This window comes from Eubalaena glacialis, chromosome 9, assembly GCF_028564815.1.
Source record: "Eubalaena glacialis isolate mEubGla1 chromosome 9, mEubGla1.1.hap2.+ XY, whole genome shotgun sequence".
NCBI classification, from domain to species: Eukaryota; Metazoa; Chordata; class Mammalia; order Artiodactyla; family Balaenidae; genus Eubalaena; species Eubalaena glacialis.
The window spans coordinates 123,705,998-123,726,441 of NC_083724.1; the positions used below are offsets into that span (position 1 = coordinate 123,705,998).

The window sequence follows — 20,444 nt, forward strand, 5'->3', positions numbered from 1 at the left end:
TTTCAGAAATTTCAGAGAGAGAAGTCAGTGAACCGTGGACCAGAGGAGCATTGTCTGGATTTCTCCATCACTGACCCATCACTGGTCTCTGACAGAGCAGTTTCAAGGCAGGTCTGGAATAAAGGGGCTCAAGGACTCGGAGGAGGGGAAGAGGTGTAGACAGTGCGTGTAGACCATGAGAGGCCACCATGCCAAAAAGAGGGTGGCTTCCGCCTCCCTCTGGTAAGGACCCTCCGAGCCCCCCGGGTAGGTACCAATCATCTCCTCAGCTCCAGAGCCTTACTTAAGTCCATCCTGCAAAGTATTGATACCTTTGCTCTGAGCTCATGTGTGTCAGGAGTCAGGACGCTGACCTTTGGGTAGGAGGAGGGAGGGGCATTGCCCAGCTGGCCCCAGGCAAGCGCCTTAGAGAGCTTAGTGAAGGAGGGACACAAACGGAAGGTCACTTTAGACCAGTCAGGTGTCAAGTTCCAAGTTCTCTTGTTTTCTTTCTCACTATCATCACAACCAACGCATCACAAACTTGCAAATAAATAATCAATAAAAGCCTGATGGCTGTGAGAAGTGTCCACCTTCTCAGCCCCTGCCCTTTTCTCCAGTCGATGGCCATCTGTCTGTTTTCCCCTGTGGAGCAGTGAGCGCCTGGACCTCTCTTCTTTCCTCGCGGACAGGGCAGCTCCTGGCTTCCCACTGTCGCTAAGATTCCCCCACCCACCACTTCCTGGAATTCCAGCGTATTTGCACGTTGACAGTGCTCATGAAGTTCATGAAATTAAGCACGTGAGCACGCTAAGCGACCGCAAACATCAACAGGCAGAAATTACGTAAAAATAACATCAATTAAAGTGAGAAATAAGGAATTCCCTGGCCGTCCTGCGGTCAGGACTCTGCCTTTTCCCTGCCTGGGTTTCAGTTCCCTGGTGGGGGAACTAAGATCCCACAAGCCACGTGGTGCGGCAAAAACCCCACAAGAACAAAAAAAACAAAAAACAGTGAGAATGTTGCGCTTTCAGTTTTAAAGAAGGATATTTCTCGGTCCATGAAAGCTCCAAATATAGTTGACACAGAACGGTAATTCTCAGCTTCTCATCACAGAAACTCCAAGTTCACGCGTTCTTAACTGGTTTTGTTTTTCTTTTTGCATAAAGGTGGAATTTCAGATTCCACAGTACCTTACGTTTGAGAAATGGAATATTTCCTGCCACATCATTAAACAAAGGACGTGACAGACATCAGCGATTGCAGCCCTCCAAAGTGAGCCGGTGAGCCCTGAGGGAACTCAGGAAGGAAAAGAATACCTGCCATCTAGCAGCCATCAGACTGCAGCCACTCCCTGCGGTGAGCCACGCGGAAACTCAGGATGTGAAAACACTGGCCCCAGAGAGCTGAGGTGCAGATCAAAGGAATGATTTCAGTGAGCCCAGACTCTTGCATCTTCCCACACATAGAAAAGCACTAACTTCCTTAACTTGAGATATCTGGTTTTCCTTAATTAACAATAATCTTCTGACGTTCAGACTACCTGCCCTTTGATGCAAAAACTATAGAATCTGGCTCCGCCCCCCTCACCTCCTCAGAGCAGTTTCTCAGGGTTTCTTGAGATGCTGCCTCCTGGGCTTGAAGTCCTAAAAATTCCTGCCGAGTAGAACGTAACTCTCAACTTGTAGGTTGTGAATATTTTTTAGGTGGACACATTTCACCTATTTCTCATTCCGCCTCTTCTTGATTTTATCTTGTTAAGAGAGATGTCCCGGATTTCTCTGCCTCATTTCCCTCTATTTCATGCCCAAATCCCAAAGTCGTCTGCTGCCTCTTGCTGGATGTTGTGGCGGAAGGATGCTCACAACCCCACCAGCTCACCCAACTGAAGCGCGGTGAAACGAAACTTGAAACTGAAGTGCTGCAGAAGAGAAAGGAAACCGAAAGTCTCCCGGACCTCTGGCCTACCGGGGGCCCCGCCCCGCCCCGCCCCGCCCGATCTCTACCCTGGCCCTGCGCTCCGCGCCCTCCTGTCTCTGCGGAGCGCTCAGCTGCCCTTCAGACGCTGCGGCTCCAGGTTCGGTCCGGGGTAAAGGGTGTGAGGGCGTCTCGGGGGTCCCGGGGCGCTGCGGTCGCGCAGGGGCTCGAGGTCTTTGACCTGATGGGCGGGGAGGTGCCCGGCGCGGCCGCTGGGCGCGGGGGATGCAGGGCGGGGGCGAGGGATGCGGGATGCTGCGGGGGGCGGCGCGGCGCAGAGCTCCGGAGTTGCAAGGGGGAAGTGGGCGCTGGCGGGGACAGGGAGCGCTGAGGTCTGAGGTCTGAGGTCTGAGGAGGGAGACGAGCGCGCAGGCACTAAGGGTCCTCTTCGGAGAAAGGGTGGGCGTGGGGTTGCTGGGGAGACCAAGGCGCGTCAGATGCGGGCAGGGCCGGTGAGCCCTGGACGGGGCAGCGCCAAGCAGCTTCCTCGCCCCTGCGGAGCCTCGGACACAAACCAAACTTGCAGAATCAGAGTCTGCATTTTCCTAAGGTCTCCCAGGTGATTCCTACGTTTCAGTGGCTTAGCGCTGTAAGAATTTATTTTTTTTAACGAAGTATTCACGGTCAAGGGGTACGCATTCGTTTTCTATTGCTGTGCAACAAATGATGACCCCTTCAGTGGCTGAAGTCCGTCGAAATTCACCGTGTTAGAGTTTCGGTGGAGGGGAAGTCCAGGCACACGGGGGCTGAGCGCGGACCTGCGTCTCCCGGCTGGAAAGAAGGCGTCCGCTGGCTGGAAGGAGCCAGTGCCTTGCAGCGGTGGGGTTGGAGCTCCCTGTTTCTTGTTGGCCAGAGGCTCCTCCTGGCCTGTAGAGACCCCGCTGAGGGGCTTAGCCTCAGCTTTAGGTCTACAGAGCCAGCAGGAGAATCTCCTGTCTCCTGTGTATGATAGTCTCTTAGATGTACGCCCATCGGGGGAGACGCTGTCCCACTAGAGTCCCAGGTCCTGCCCACGCCCAGGGGACAGGTTATGGGGGGCGGGGCACACCGGGGAGGCTGGGGTCTCAGAGGCCACCCTCAAGTCCTGCCCACTGCGGGCCAGCTCCTCTCCAGGCCACGTTTCAGGAGCGGTCCCCTTGCGCCCTCCACCATCGCCTGGACCGTGTCCTCTGGCTCTGGCTGTCTCTCCTCCAACGTGTAGCCCACGATTCCTCTTTTTTCCCCTTTTTTCGATTTAAGATTTTAAAATCAGAACCCAAACAAGGTTCTGACACTACTGTGTTTGGAAGTTTGTTACCATCTCTTTCATCCTCTTGCAATTTATTTCTTAATAAGCTGGGGGGTTTTGTTTTAAAGTTTATATTGGTGGTGGGTTGTTGTTGTTTTTTTATAAATTTATTTATTTATTTTTGGCTGTGTTGGGTCTTTGTTTCTGCGCGAGGGCTTTCTCTAGTTGTGGCGAGCGGGGGCCACTCTTCATCGCGGTGCGAGGGCCTCTCACTATCGTGGCCTCTCTTGTTGTGGAGCACAGGCTCCAGATGCGCAGGCTCAGTAGTTGTGGCTCACATGTCCAGCTGCTCCACGGCATGTGGGGTCTTCCCAGACCAGGGCTCGAACCCGTGTCCCCTGCATTGGCAGGCAGACTCTCAACCACTGCACCACCAGGGAAGCCCCTGTTGTTTTTTTAATCTTGTCTTGTAGTGATTCTCCTAGTCCTCTTGGCATATTTTAACATTTAACGTGTTCTTCTGTTTTCTAAGTTTGTAAACGACAGTTCTTGCTACCAGAGTTTTGATCAAATTCAGGTTTAAGATACCCCCCTCCCCCCGCTGGAGTATTTCCACACTGGTGTAGTTCTGTATGGAAACAGCTCTTTGCCTCTATTTTTGTTGTGATATCACCTAAAAATGCCGAGATCGATTAGTTTACTAGAAGCTGTAAACTGGAAACACCCAGTTCTACATTTTTGTCTCTGTTTGTTAGCTGGGTTACCCCCGGCCTCACAGAAATGAAGCCTCCCCATGTATGAACCTCCCAATTTGGCTAATTGTATTAATGTCATACTATCAGGGTTTGTCATAATTTATAGTATTTTATGACTTGAATTCTTGTGATTTGTTTCTATGTTGACTCAAAAATGGAAAACCAGTTAGCAGCACTTACAAAATTATGATTATGTACAATTGTAGGAAGTCTTTATCTTTGGCTGGGAAACATAGTTCTATATCATTAAGACTACCGCTTGAAATGGATACTTCTCAAAATTCAAAGTGTCATGCATCCTCTTATTTTTCTTTTTAGATTCCTTTAATTCTTGTGGACGGTACATAATTTCAATGTTTCTTTTGATTGCCCTCTTTATCTTTTTTCTTCAATTTTCTGTACTATCTTTTAAAATAAATTTTCATTTAAGATGAGTAGTTGGTGAAGTTTCCGACTTCTTTTTTAAAAATTTTTAATTAATTAATTTTTTAAATTCGTTAATTTATTTTTGGCTGTGTTGGGTCTTCGTTGCTGTGCGCGGGCTTTCTCTAGTTGCGGTGCGCGTGCTTCTCATTGCGGTGGCTTCTCTTGTTGTGGAGCACGGGCTCTAGGCACGTGGGCTTCAGTAGTTGTGGCGCACGGGCTCAGTAGTTGTGGCTGGTGGGCTCTAGAGCGCAGGCTCAGTAGTTGTGGCTGGCAGGCTTAGCTGCTCGGTGGCATGTGGGATCTTCCCAGACCAGGGCTCGAACCCGTGTACCCTGCATTGGCAGGGGGATTCTTAAGCACTGCGCCACCAGGGAAGCCCCTGACTTCTTAAATGCCTCGGAGTACTGTCTTTTTCCTCTCTTGATGAATTGAATGACTGTTTGCGTACAGAATTCTTAGTTCAAAATATTTTCCTCTCAGAACTTTGAAAGTATTCTTTCCTTTTATCAAGACATCCATAATGCTCTCATTTTGATGTGTTGTATCTGTGTGCCAGGTACTATTTTAATCCATTTGTATGCATCAGCTCATACTTTTAAATGGCTTGAAAACACAGCCAGGGGGAGTAATATGATTGTCCGATGAGTGGATGAGTGAAGTGAGACCGAGAAAGTAACTTACCTCAACTGTAGTATGTTCAGAACTGGGGTGAGAAGCCCGGCGTCCTGCCTGTGAGCAGCTCTGCTCACATCTGCCTGTCTGCCTTACACCTCTTTGTGGTGCTTCCGTCTTCCTCTGTATTCCTGGAGCTCTTCGGTTTTCACAAGCTGTGTCTAAGCATGGTTTTCTCTTTTACCATTATTTCTGGTCAGTTCTTGGAAAAAATTTTCAATCTAAAAAAGTATATTTTTCTTTAACTCTGGCCTAATATCGTTATGTTATGCTAACTATTAAATCTTTGATTACTTTTAATTTATCCCTACCCCATTTTGCAATCGTACTTCTCTGTGACTGGAATTACTGTGAAATGGACTTAGAACTTGTTGATCTATCCTCCATATTTTTCTATTTTCCATCTCTTTGATTTTCTCTTCTCTCCTCTAAGAAATTTCCTGGATTTTAACCCCTAGATCGCTAACTTGAAATTTCAGCATGCCCATTCCACTGTTCTGTGCATAAATTATTTTTCTGAAATTGTATTTAAAATTTTTATGAGCATTTCCTTTTTTTGTTTTGCTGTAGCAACCTGTTATTATTTTATTAGTTAATGTCATTGTCATTATTAGAACTCTAACTGGAGTTTTTTTTTTTAAAGGACTGTTCTGTCCTTGAATCATGTTTGTTCATCTGGCTTCTTATTTTTTCTTTTCTTCCCCCTTAAATGTCTAGCGATTCTAATTTTTTATACATGTTCACTCGTGGTTATTATGTTAGGTAGCTGGTTTTATTTTCCTTAGCATGTTTCTCCCTTACATGAGAGAGAACTGAGCATAATGGTTGTGGATTCTGTGTGATGTTTAGGTGAGAACGAGTTTGGGGTAAAGTTTAATATGGAAAGCTTCCTGTAGGATGTGTGAGGGTGGGGGAACAGGCCGGGAGTCCCTTACCTGTCAGATGAAGGAGGCTTTATTCTGCCAACATAGCTGTTGTTGAAAATTTGCCCAGTGTCCAGCATGCACTCATATCCCATTAGTCATTGTTAGTTAATTTCAAAACCTGTATTATCTCTTTCAGTTTATATGCATTATATTTTCAAATGAAGGTGTTAGGACTTAATTTGTTTGGGGCTCACTGCTTAATACATGAACTATTAGGTATTCATTTTGTCCTAGGAGTACGATTTAAAAAAAAAGGCACCGGGAACCGGTGGTATTAAGGGCACCGGGAACCTCTGGGATGCTGTGATTTAACCCATCTCATCTCGTGTATCTGATACTGTCTTCCCTGATGCTGTGTCTCTCTGTCCAAGCGACTTCATCCACACCGGTGGCCTCACTTAACCATAATACTGAAATTACTCTCACACTGAGGTCTAGCCCAGACCTCGTGTTTGATCTCCAGGCCTGTATATTTAATTACTTACAGGACATATCCCACAGTAACTCGAACCCAGGCTGACCACAAATGAACTTAGGATCTTTCCCTGACGTTGGCCGCATCCCAAGGTTTCCAGCCCAGGGCAGCCTCGCCTTCCATCCGATTGCATCAGGCAGAATCCTAAGGGGCTCCTCTTCTCTATCCGTAGCTGATCCATTACCTCATCATGTCAAACTCACCTTCTGAGTATCTAAGATTAACATGTGCCTCAAACTACTGTCCAGCTGCACTCCACACAGCTACTACCGTTGCTCTAGAACAGTGGCTTTCTCTCCGCCTCACAGGCGGGGTCTTTGCTTCACCCCATCTATTCTCTGTACTGGAGCCAGAGTAATCTTCCAAGATGCAAAGTCAATCACATTACTACCTGATGAAAATCCATCAGTGGGTTTTAGGATGACAAACATGCGATCAGAGGCTCTGCATGACTTTGTGTTTCTGCAGCCTTCTGCACTCCAGCGCAGCTGGCTTCTTCTCAGGACCTAGAACCATCCACACACTTTCCTGCCACAAGGCTTTTGCGCCAGGTGTTCTGGGTTCTCTCTGCCTGCAGTGCTACCCACCCCACCCCTTTGTTTAATTAATTCTCATCTTATCCTTCAGAACTCAGCTCAAGCATTGCTTCTTTAGGGAAGTTTCCACTGACCTTTTGACTTTGTCGCATTTGCAACATTGCATTGTTTGTATGATTATCTGATTGATATTTATCTTTCCTGGTAAATTTTAAGTTTCATGGGAACTGACAGCATTTTGACTTTTGTTCATTCTTGTATTCCCAGTGCCTAAAGTTTTGTTTAACACACACCGTAGTCATTCAGTACTGGTTGTTGATGGAATAATTCCTTTCTAATTTTTCTTTGTAGGTCTGCCGTTTTCATTAGCATCTGCCACTTAGAGGTACCACAGTAAAGGATATTTGCTATATTTAATATTTTCCAGTTCAGGTTGGAGGCACGTGGCAAGAATGGGTAATTTTCAATTTAAAATATTTATAAATTGTAAAATAATGATTCTGCAAGCTACACAGATTTAATAGAATTAACTTTATGACTGTTTTTTCTTTCTCAAATAATTTGTAAATGATAGCTCTTTTAAAAAGAATTGATTGAAAATAATTAATTCTCTTTCTCTCTCTCTTTTTTTTAGGTTTAGAAAAGTACCTGATGCTTTTAGAGAGAATGTCACAGTTGATTTTGGATCAAATGGCAAAAGCTGAGTGAGTGTTGTAGTAATAAATCAAGAGATATAAGCTTCTACATCTTATTCCCTGTGTATTGGATTGGCCTTAAAGCGATTATCTATCATCTACCGTCTATCTATTATCTATCTATCTATCTATCCATCCATCCTTCCATCTATCCATATATCTAATCTATTTATCATTTATCTTAGTATAAGTATTATAGTATTTTATATATATATATGAGGTTGTTGAACAGAGAACTTTTAGAGCTATTTGATGGTCAGTGGAAACAGTCTTCTCTTGCTTTATTGTCCGTGGCTGTCAATGGACCCATCGTTTTATGAAAGGATGAGAGTTTTTTTTTCCCCGTATTTGAGAGCATTTATTCAATCTTCTCAAAATCATGCTTACAATTTCCACGTATTTTTTTTTTTAAACATCTTTATTGGAGTATAATTGCTTTACAATGGTGTGTTAGTTTCTGCTTTATAACAAAGTGAATCAGTTATACATATACATATGTCCCCATATCTCTTCCCTCTTGTGTCTCCCTCCCTCCCGCCCTCCCCATCCCACCCCTCTAGGTGGTCACAAAGCACCGAGCTGATCTCCCTGTGCTATGCGGCTGCTTCCCACTAGCTATCTATTTTACGTTTGGTAGTGTATATATGTCCATGCCACTCTCTCACTTTGTCCCAGCTTACCCTGCCCCCTCCCCGTATCCTCAAGTCCATTCTCTAGTAGGTCTGTGTCTTTATTCTTTATTCCCGTCTTGCCCCTAGGTTCGTCATGACTTTTTTTTTTTTTTTAGATTCCATATATATGTGTTAGCATACGGTATTTGTTTTTCTCTTTCTGACTTACTTCACTCTGTATGACAGACTCTAGGTCCATCCACCTCACTACGAATAACTCAATTTTGTTTCTTTTTATGGCTGAGTAATATTCCATTGTATGTATGTGCCACATCTTCTTTAGAAAGGATGAGATTGATGAAGCAGGAAGGTCTATATTCAGATATAGGTGTTCAGTCCCTGAGTCCAGCCCACATTTTGGCCTTAGATAACGTGCTTTCTTTTCGAGCCTCGGTTTCCTTCCCTGTTGAGCGGAGATGATGCTGATTCTTCCTGTGAAAGACACTCATGCATGCGGATGTCTTTGGCAAGTCAGTGTAGAGACCAACATGAAAGAATTACTCAGTAAATCAAGCTATTGATGATAATGATGATGAAGATAATAATGATAATAAAGCTGCTGCCTTTTGGGCCTGATTTCATCTTTGTGTAATTTTTCATTTTCACTGTTTGTATTTTAGTTATGACAGTCTGTTCAATGATTTTGTTGAGTCTGAGTTTTTTCTGATTGATGGAGACTCACTGCTGATGACATACGTCTGTGAGAAATCCTTGCGGCCTGAACAGGGCCTGCACTTCTTCTACCTGGTTGAACGCTACCTTGTGGATCTAATTAGTAAAGGAGGACAGTTTGCCGTCGTTTTCTTCAAGGTAACGTGACAGTTGGGTTCTTTTCTATGATTTGAGAACTAAGACTACAATGGCATTGTTTTATAAGTAGTTTTTTTTTCTTATTTCAAAGTGAAGTAGATCTATAAAAATTCAGCAAATTTAAAGGGAAGAACAGAAAAAAAAGTGACCCATGATCCCAGTATTCAGAAGTGACTACATTGAGGATTATTATTATTATTTTTATTGGGGCATAGTTGTTTTACAATGTTGTGTTAGTTTCTACTGTACAGCAAAGTGAAGTAGAGTTCCCTCTGCTATACAGTAGGTTCTCATTAGTTATCTATTTTATACATACTAGTGTATATATATCAATCCCAATTTCCCAATTCTTCCCACTCCCCCCTTTCCCCCCTTGGTGTCCATATGTTTGTTTCTATTTCTTTGTCTCTGTTTCTGTCTTGCAAACCGGTTCGTCTGTACCATTTTTCTAGATTCCACATATATGCGTTAATATACGATATTTGTTTTTCTCTTTCTGACTTACTTCACTCTGTATGACAGTCTCTAGGTCCATCCACGTCTCTACAAATGACCCAGTTCAAAAAGACACACGCACCCCAGTGTTCATTGCAGCACTATTTACAATAGCCAGGTCAACCTAAATGCCCATCACAGACGAATGGAGAAAGAAGATGTGGTACATATATACAATGGAATATTACTCAGCCATATAAAGGAATGAAATTGGGTCATTTGTAGAGGATTATTTTTTATTTGCCTTCATGGAGCTTTCCTGTGAGGACACACAGGACCCTGGAGGAGGGGGAGGGGTGTCTTTGGAAGCGGCCGAGCTGATCTCCGGGTTCTAATCTCCCAACTCCAAGTAGATCCACCTCTGTCTTCAAAACTCAACAGTTTGTTTGAGCCCAGAGGTGGATCAAACTCACCAATGTTGCTTTGTTCTTATTTGCTCTGCAGTAAATACATCCAAGGGAAGATACTTGGTCTTGTTTTTTTGAATGTGCATATAACTAATGAAATTTTAGCAGTTTCAAATACATGTATGTATCATATCACCTCCTCCTCCTCATTCTATCCCTAAAGGTAACCAGTGCGTTATTCTTGGAGGTTTTGGTGCATGTCTGTTCAATTATTTTGTGATGCATATTATCGTTAGATATTTGAACATTGCTGACTGCCTGCAAGCAATGCACGAATTGTGGGCTTTTGATAAAAACCGGTGCTACTTCCGGGTGACCTGGGACTGTCCCCACAGAGTGATCCACCCCAGCTTTCCCTATGGGTGATTTATAGCTACCATTTGCTTTTACATATTTTTCTTTCCTTTTTCTTTTTGAAGTGAGATTGGAGAGGAGAAGAATTAGAATGGGAAGGGAAAGTGTGAGTTAAAGGGGACACGCGTATTTAAACCCAAATTGTGATTTGTGGCATGTATTTGCAAAATGACAGTCAAGGATCAAGGGTCTGTGTTCTGACTATAAAACAGAATACAACTATGTTGGAACCTATTCCTTTAATGACTTTCATGGTATGTGTTAACCAACAAAACTAGTAGACAGGTAGATGATGATTTCAAAATTGTCTGCCCCACAGGATGCTGAGCATGCATACAGCAACATCCCTGAATTTCTTCCTCTGAGAATGGCATTAATTCTCCACCTTCAGCATAATACCGACATTGATGTTCGGGCAGACTTTTCTGGGTGCTTCTCACAAGAGTGGAAAACTTTCTTGGAAGACAGTTACCCGTATTTTCTGATCGTTGCCGATGAAAGCCTGAGCCATCTACAAGTACACCTTTTCAACTTTTTAATCATTCAGTCCTGGGCAATGAAGGTCAATGCTGTGCTCTTCTCGGGCCAAGCATCCGATGTCCTTCGACTTTACGCGTACTTTATGCCAAGCAAGTACAGAAACTGGATGTTTTTCCAGAAGGTAGTTTGCACCTAAAAGACAAACTTTTAGAATTTCACGAAATTTTCTACATTACTTGACTCAGTTTTATTTCTACCTCTTTTATGGAAATTATCATAGGTTTAACAGAGAGGTATAGAAAAATAGAAATGATAATAATAAAACAAAAATGCAGTCATTTATTGGGCAGTTGTTGTCATAACAATAGTGCTTGGTACTTCCCATGAGTCATTTTATTTAACCTTCACAGTGACCCTGTGAGGGAGGTCTTAGTGTTGTCTGTGTTGTGCAGATGATGAAATAGATACTTTAACAAATAATCTGCCCATTGTCAATTCCAAATCCAGTAATACAGCCTGGATTTGAAAAGAGGCAGCCTGACCCCAGCCCTTCTGTGCTTAAGTGTGGCATGGGGTTCCACCTCCACTTAGGAAGGCCAGACACGCGTCCACATACTAGTGAAATGATGGTGAATATGGTAGCTTTTCATGAGAAAACAATGGAGAAAGTTGATGAAGTACCATTTAAAAAAAAATTAAAAAAAAATTTTGGCCGTACTGCATGGCACATGGGATCTCGGTTCCCCGACCAGGGATCCAGCCCGTGCCCCCTGCATCGGAAGCATGGAGTCTTAATCACTGGACCGCCAGGGAGGTCCCTGAAATAAAATGATTTCTTAACATTAAATCATTAATAGAATTTTCAAACTATTTAGAATTTTAATCCTGTGATCTTATTATTTTGCTGTATTGGTATAATTGGTAATGACTGTATTGAACGTTTGGGAGTTCAAAAATGCTCACCAATTTTAGAAATAAATTTGGTTTCTGTCTAATTTTCACTACTTATAGTGAATTTAGAATGTGAAGACAATTCTGTATATCATCAAAATGATTTTTGTGTCAGTTAACATTTTCACTTTTTTGAGTTTATGGTCACATCCCTCGTGGCACTGGCGACATCTGGATGGTTGTCACAAAATCCAATAAGATAGTTTACTTTGCTTTCGTTAGAACTTCAGTCATTAAACTATTTCCAACTCTGGTTGCCTGCTGTGAGTAGGAACAGCCTTGTGTGTGTGGTTTTTTTTTTTTTAGTTAAAAAAGTTATTTTTTATAGTGACAGGAGGTCCTGTAATCCGTTCATTTCATTTTTTATTCTGTTAGAGCAATTTCTGAATCTGTGTTTGAAGAGTCCCTACAAACTTCCTTACCAGTCCTTCCTCAAGAAAAACATTTTTTAATGGAGGATTTTATTTCTGGTAAAATAATTTATTTCCTAGTTTATTGAACACTCACCTTAAAGCGGTGATTTCATTGATCAATTTGAGGACTATGTGAAATGTGTATAAAAATGCCATGCATGTTGATAATGGCTGTTGCTGGATGATCATTACCTGGGGAAGGCGGTTATGCTATTCTCTCTGCGTCTGTTTGAATTTTTTTCTAATAAAATCTAGTGCATTAAATGGGTAAATTGTTTCTTTTTGAGATATTGAAAATGTTCTAAAATTAGATTATGGCAATGGTTGCGCAACTCTGTAAATTTACCAGAAGCCATTGAATTGTACCCTTAAAGTGAGTGGATTTTGTGTCATGTTAATTATACCTTCATGAAGTTGTTAAAAATAAAATGGACCTAGACAAAAATTAATTTGGCGAAGACAGCCTAGCCTAGTGCTCTTTGGCAGGCTTTAAAAGCATTGTTGATGACCTGTAAATTACATTAGTGTATTTTTTTTTTTACTTAGAAATATATTGTGACAATATTATCTTCAATATATGATTTTCTTTAGTTGGAAAGTAATGTGATATATTATTTATGACGATTTATGTGACTTGCCTTCCTTTTGCAGAATGCAAAGACCATTGAGAATGCTTATAAAACCCTGATTAAGCAATTGGAGAAATGTAGAGAGTTAGCATTAGGACGTCTTTTTGGAAATTTAAAATGGAAAAATATGATGGAAGAGGTACTGAAACTTTTAAAAAACTTTTTATTTGAATGAATTGTTTAATTATTAACAAAATGCAAACATAGTTCAGAGTTCTCATATACCTCTCACCCAGCTTCCGCCCTCAGTGTTAACATCTGATGTAACCAAGGTACGTTTGTCAAACCAGGAAATTAATATCAGTATAATAATATTAACAGACAAACATATTAATAACACACTTTAATACACCACTTTTTCTGATTATCAGAAAATTCTTCACAAATTTTATTTTTACTGGATGCCTAATATTTCTCTAATGCTGAACTTTTAAATTGTTTGAAAATTGGCTTTAACAGATAACTTTGTGATGAACATCTTAGAGCATAAATCTTGGTACACATTTTGTATGACTTACCTAACCTACATACCTAGAACTTGCATAGTCAATCAGAAAGTATCAACATACATAATGATAATCATATGTATTGCCAAATAGCTTTGCAGTTAACTCTGTGCCTATCTATACTCTGATTTGCAAATATAAGAGAAATGACACATCACATGATTTCCAGTGCTATTATCCTTAAAATATACTTTGCTAATTTGAAAGTAAAAATATGCTATTTAATTATCCTTTTTGTTACTAAAATGGTTGAACACTTTTATTAATATTTGTATTTTGTGAATTATGTGCTCATCTCTTATTAAAGGCTTAGATGTTTTATTGATTTATAGGAGCTCTTTACATATTTAAACTTGTAATAATTTCATTGAAATACTTATTATTTTCCCATTTTGAATTTTGTTTCTTCCTTTAAACAGAAATGTTTATAGTTTTGTGTAGTCATATCTGTTTTTCTCTTCTGTATGCATTCTTCTAGTAAGATCACTTATGATTGAAAATATTTTTCTAAATATCATGACATTTTACAATTTCCTTCTGTGACAGGCATGTGAAACTATTTCTCTGCTTAAGCAACTGTGGCCGGAAGGATCTGACGTTCGGCAAGTTCTTTGTGTTACTTCGTGCTCCTTGTCTTTGAGTTTATACCATCACTTTTTAGAAAACAGATCGAAGACCACCGATGCTCAGAAAGCTAACATCCAACAGGTGTGATAAGTTTACCATGAAACACTAGTGAAATTTTTTTTATTTATTTGATTTTACTGAAACATCTATTGTGCTGTTAGATGGGTTGGTGTTCTACTCACAGATGTTTCCCTTAGTACATTTTTAGTCAAAGGTGTCCAACCCTCCAGAGGAAGATAAGAAAGTGGCCCTTGGTGAGAGTTTACCCCCTTATGATGTTCTGGGCTCTTACATGCCTTGTGCCATTAAATCTTCATGACAGCAGTTAAAGGGAGGTGCTGTGATTCTTACTGAGGTTCAGAGAGTCCAGGGAACATTCGTCAAACCCAAGGATGAAATACAGTGTGGATTGAAACTGGGTCTGTCTGTCTTATCCAAGCTCCACTCTGTCCACTGCCTTGTGCAAGGACCTTCCTGCTGTCCTGGCTGGACAGATGCTAAAGCCACAACTTCTGTAGGGCTGACGGAGGCCATTGAGACTCTGTTGACTGTTGTGGGTTTGTTCTCCAACCAACTAGCCATTCCTGTGTGTCTGCACACGTGCACGCATGCACTCAGACACACACGTGTACACGTACTGTGTTGTTTACAGCCTGAGTGCTGGGGAACTCCTGGTTGAAGATTTCTTATGAAAGAGAAACGCAGTTTGGTCTCTTTCTTTCATAGTTTCAGAAACGAACAGGGCTCATCGTCTTTCTCCTGTGTCCTTTAGGTCTGCTTGAATAGTGTCTTTGCAAAATAACGTAGATGGCTAGGCATGCCATTTTAAATGATCACAAAAGTGATACTAAAGCACTTGTGTCTCTGGGGCTTCTCATCGTTGGACCCCGTCTGGCCCTGTGGAGGCACACTGAACAAGCCTCAGTCTGGTTCCAGTGACAGCCCTGCAAACATTGTCCCATCAGGTTAAATATGCCCACTTCTTTACCCTATTTCCACTTGGGTACGTTTTCAGATCGTACCGGTTTCCTCACCCTGGTAGTTTTCCATATAACCTTTAAAATAGGACGCCTGGGAGAGAAGAGACGGTGCATTTCACGTGTGGCCCCGCCGTGCAGAATCCTGTGAGCTCCTGACTTCATGCGCTGCTGGGTCAGCGCATGCGAAGTTGGGCTCAACTAAGAACACAGGAAGTTGCTTTATGTAAACTGCTACTAAGCTGGCGGTTCCCTGTCCCTCTTACCCAACATGTGTGTTATGTGAAGAAAAGAACTTTCGCAAAAATGCAGAGCGAACAGCGTGAGAATGTGTGGTTCCTGCCCACGTGGTGCGGCTGCACCTTCTCCGAGGCGCCCAGGCATCAGGTGGTGTCCTGGCCACGGTCCTCTGACCTACCTTCTTTATTTGATGCAGGTGGAGAGGAACTGCCCCACCCTGGAGGGGGTGACAGATTGGTGTAGACTGCACTGTCTCAGCGTGGCGTTTCTCCTCCACTTACCTCTTTCCCAAAGAGCATGTACCAGATTCATCACTTCCCACTGGATTAAGGACATTCAGACTTTCTTAACAATGGTAAGTATACTCTTGATTAGTTTATTTTTTTGTTTCAATTGTTAGATGTAGAAAAACCACAATGACCTTCAAAAACAGATTTGTATGGGAACAGTGGCAGCCCTTTGGCAGCTTTAAAGGTGTAAGGGCCTAAATAAGTCACTTCCCAACTTCAACAACTCTGGGTGGTAAAACCCAACAGCTTGGTGTGTCTTCAGCCTGAGGGGATGTATCATAGCCCCCCTTCTGGTCTGTGTCAAGATCAGGATTTTGTGTCATCAACTATAAGAGATGGCTTCTGTCGTGTTCTGTTCTTGAGCGCAGTTGAAGAAATCAGTGTAATAGTTGATTATCTTCGCCTATTCTAGAGGACATTTAGAGGAAATTTGTGGACTTTAAAAAAATAGCAAAAGCAAAAGCAAATCTTACCCAGAGGCCCACCACTCAAGTCAATTCTGGTAACTGTTAATATTTTGGTTTATTCTGTTTTAAATGCATAGACCTTTCTTCTGTTATTTGTTATTGTTTCTAACCCTGGAATTATATATATATAATTTTTTTCTTTTCACATATTTTTCTATTTTCTTCCACACTCTTCGTTAGTTCATTTTGTAGTGGCTGCTGGCTACTTTTTAATGGCTGTCCCATGGCTTGATTACTCATTCCTCATTATGGGATATTAAGAGAGTTTTGGTTGTGCTATAAATGCTGCTGTTCTCTGGGTTCTGTGTGTGTAGGCTTTTTTGCCTTTAATGTGGGGACTCCGTGCCCAGAAATGGGATTAGTGGATCAATTTAAATGGACATTGTTTAAGGATCTTGATACGTATAGTCAGAATGTTCAAGGAAAGTGTTTTAGAACCAATCAGTGAGGAAGCCAGTCCACAAATATTTATTTAATGCACGTGCATCGTGTGGCTCACAGGAGAAGAAGGTGTTCACCCAGCCCACCCAGCACTTTCACAGAGCTACATCTTGCAGGGAGACAGATAAGGAATTTTTAAAACTACTCCTGCAGGACAGAAACTGCAGGACGCTTTAGAATCTGATAATACAAAGGCTGAACTCAATCTGAAAAGGATGACTTCTCTTAAGAAATGAAGAGAAGTTAAGTCACCCAAGTCTACGAGTAGGAGTTAGCAAGTTGGAGGGAGGCTGCACACCAGATTCTAGGAGGTAAAGCAGCCTGTGCGATCGTGCTGAGGATGGCGTGACCAAGTGTCACTGGACTAGAGAGAACACAGGAAAGGGACAAAGTGGAAGGGACGGGACAGAGGCAGACCCCGTGGCCCCTGCAGGTGCTCTTAGGAGGGTGGAGACGTAACCTGATGACAAGCACAGTGAGAGGCAGCTGGATGGTCTCTAGCAGGTCAGTGGCACTTTCATTTCAAAACAAGTGTCTCAGGTTCAGTGCAGAGGGTGCATCAGAGAGGTGAAACGTGGACTTGGGAAGCCAGTTAGGTGACTGTCACCTCCGTGCCTGTAAGTGGTGCTGATGTTGGGGACAAGGGCATGGGCAGAGGGCTGGACAGCAGTGGGCAGTCGATCATGATTTGAGGTGTGGGGCTGACAGGTTTAGTGAGTGAGCGGCGGGGGCAGGGAGGAGTCAGAGGACAGTCTCCTCTTGAGCCTCCGGGGGGAGGGGAGGGTGCCATGGTCCACGGGATATGGGTGGAGGCCGCCGTGTGTTCAGTTTTGGAAAGAGTGCATTTGAGGGTCCAAGGACATACGCAGATGGAGGTGCCAGGTGAGCTGTGTTAATGCTGGTTTGGAGCTCAGCAGAGTGGGGTGAGTTGGAGGTAAAGATTGGGAGTCATCAGCCCACGGATGTTCATGTAGTGGACGAAATTATGTTGGGAGAGAGATGATAAGAGGGCCTGGGGCAGAGACCCGAGAAAGTCCAACATGCCGTGGTCCCACATAGGCTGAGGTGATGGGAAGGAGCTGCTGAAATGGACGGAGAGGAGAGAGGGGAACGGATGGTTCTGAGAGACAGGAACCCCGTCTCCCAATGTGGGCGTGGCTGATAGGATCAGGTGTGTCGAGAGCTGTAGGGGGTCCAGGACTGAGCACAGTCTACTGGGTTCAAGGGCACAGGGCTCACTGCTGATGGGAATCAAGAGGCAGGGGAGCAGAGTGATGGGGGGCAAAGTCAGTTCAGTGATTCAGAGCTGAGTGGGAGGGAAAACCCAACGGTGGAGAGAACTTTCTGTGCAAGAGGCTGAGAATAAGGGAACGCAAAGGGCAGAGCTGGCACCTGGATCAACTGAGAGTGCTTTGCAGCACTATTCACAACAGCCAAGACATAGAATCAACCTAAATGTCCATCAACAGAGGAATGGACAAAGAAGATGTGGCACATACATACAATGGAATATTACTCAGCCATTAAAAAGAATGAAATAATGTTATTTGCGGCAACATGGATGGACCTAGAGATTGTCATACTGAGTGAAGTAAGTCAGACAGAGAAAGATAAATACCATCTGATATCACTTATATGTGGAATCTAAAAAAGATGGTACAAATGAACTTATTTACAAAACAGAAACAGACTCACAGACATAGAAGACAATCCTATGGTTACCAGGGTGTGTAAGGGGGGAGGGATAAATTGGGAGATTGGGATTGACATATACACACTACTCTATATAAAATAGATAACTAACAAGGACCTCTGTGTAGCACAGAGAACTCTACCCAATATTCTGTAATGACGTATACAGGAAAAGAATCTAAAAAAAGTGGATATATGTATATGTATAACTGAATCACTTTGCTGTACACCTGAAACTAACACAACATAGTAAATCAACTATACTCCAATATAAAATAAAAATTAAAAAAAAAGTGCTTTTAAAATGACAGATGGAGCATGTCTAAATGCTGATCATGAAAACTAAGAGAGGATAGGATGAAAATACAGGGACAGTCAGGTGAGAGGGGAGGGGATGTGGAGGATGCCCTTTTATGGAGGGAGGGGTATGGCCATTCTTACAGGAGAGAGTGAAGAAAGAATGGTACAGATTGGCCGTGACGGAGGTTGTAGGGTCTGTTTACAGTTCCTGCTTGCTGGTGTGAATTTTCTCTGTGAAGTAGGGACAAAGTCATGGCGAGGAAGCAAGCCCGGAAGTTTAAGAACAGTGAAATATGTGGGAAGTATTTACTGGAGATGGGGAAGAGTAAGCTCTACTGAGAAAGACACACCACTCTGTCCTGCCTGGCACTGTGGAGGCTTCCCTTGACGTATTTGACAAAAGAATTATAGTGGCACCCGTATGTGTTATCGTATACTTTTCTGTGTCCGGTGGGTCTTAACCACATGGCCGTAGGCACAAGGAGGCCAGCTGATGGGATGATATGTACAGAAAGGAACAAGAGAGGTTAGGCGGGGAGGACGCCTTTGGTGGATTTGTACCATTTTATGGAAAAGAAGACAGGAAAAGAGGTTTTCGTATCTTTGCAAGGGGGTGGTGCAAATGCTGGGCTAGGAAACAAAGCACCAGAGACAAGCTACAAGGACCGTGTCGTGCAGGGAGAGAGCAGAGGGGCTGCTGACCTGGGGGGCCTCGGGTGATCAGTAAAGGAGTGTGATGGCCATTACACGGGGCTGGAAGGATGGGCCGGCGGTGGGCGTGAGGAGCCCTTCTTCGGGGCTTGGCAGGCAGACGGACTGTCGTTCCCTGGCCTGTCTCTCCCTTTCCTTTACTTCCCATCTTACTGTAAATGCCTGCCACTCTCTGCCTGAAGGTTTGATCTTCTGGGTCTGAAATGCTGGGGTGTAATGCCCCACCAACGGCAGGTGAGGGCTGGGTGCAGGAGACCCCAGCTTCCTTACACGTCTGGGCAGGTAACCCTGAAATGTGCTCTACGCTCTCCGAATTCCCCGGTGGAATTAAGCTCTGGTTGTCCACAGGGGTCATGGGTTGGAAAACATGTTCCTTATTGGTTTTCTTTTCTTTCCCGTCTCACTTCTGCATCCCCTGACGGGCGCCTCTTGTGAGCAGTCACAAATTAATGCTTTTCCTTGAAGTTGAGGCTCGGGGTCTGCTTCATGGGGGAGCCCAAACCAAGGCAAGGACGGAGAGCAGGTCCTGGTGATGACGGTCATGGGTACGTCGGGGAGAATGTGACCTGGGTCAGAGGGGTGAGGGGGGTCCCTGGATACAAGACATTCAAGAAATGTCGATGGCATCGTCCTCTTGGAGGTGGAAGTTATCTGTGGTGCTGGTGAAACTGTGCGCCAGGCAGGAAAGTCATCATTATTTGGGGACGTGGAGGAGCTAGGAGCATGGTGAGGAGGGGCTTCCAGATGGAGCAGACAGATGGAAGGCAGGCTTTTGGGCCGGGGTAGGAGGATAGGTTGGAAGTGACGAGGACACGCCCTCTTCTCCATCCTGTGGTCAAGCCGTGCATGGAGCCAGGTTGCAGGGGAGGTGCTTGTTCATCGGGAAAGGCCGCGATCCGCACTGTGGTCCCCTCTTCCTCACTTTTCCATCCTCAGCAGACAGGTGTGTCAGACCACACAAAAAGGAGTTATTCAGGGCTTATTAGCCTTTTTGTTCTGGGACCCCTATGGCTATCTGATGAATGCTATGGCCCCTTCCTCAGAATAATATAAATGCCTAAAATAAGGTTCTTAGGGTTACAGGGAAATCAGTTATGGTGACATACCCTTATCAAAATATTATAACTGTATCGTTTGTGATATAGTAACACATGTGCTTCTTTGTTACTACATTAGATAATCAGATAAATACCGTACTTTCAATGGATGGTGAGTGTCAACAATATCTCGATATGTTTGCAGTGCTTATAATGAAAACATCTGTGATCCCTCCTGGTGCCCAATCCCAGCTACTGCTTGGGAGTGATGGTATTT

General features: G+C 43.4%; 1 protein-coding gene across 1 annotated transcript in view; it reads left to right on the forward strand.

The window, feature by feature from the left end:
- Nucleotides 1–1,976: 1,976 nt before the first annotated feature.
- The window catches only part of DDX60 (DExD/H-box helicase 60), an 81,572-nt gene continuing 63,104 nt past the window's right edge, over nt 1,977–20,444 (forward strand). Inside the window, exons 1-8 of the mRNA XM_061200807.1 lie at nt 1,977–2,056; nt 7,326–7,430; nt 7,609–7,678; nt 8,961–9,150; nt 10,726–11,067; nt 12,902–13,018; nt 13,932–14,093; nt 15,426–15,584. Of these exons, the coding sequence (XP_061056790.1) occupies nt 7,427–7,430; nt 7,609–7,678; nt 8,961–9,150; nt 10,726–11,067; nt 12,902–13,018; nt 13,932–14,093; nt 15,426–15,584 (1,044 nt within the window). The 5' untranslated portion in view covers nt 1,977–2,056; nt 7,326–7,426. The remainder of the gene's footprint in view (nt 2,057–7,325; nt 7,431–7,608; nt 7,679–8,960; nt 9,151–10,725; nt 11,068–12,901; nt 13,019–13,931; nt 14,094–15,425; nt 15,585–20,444) is intronic.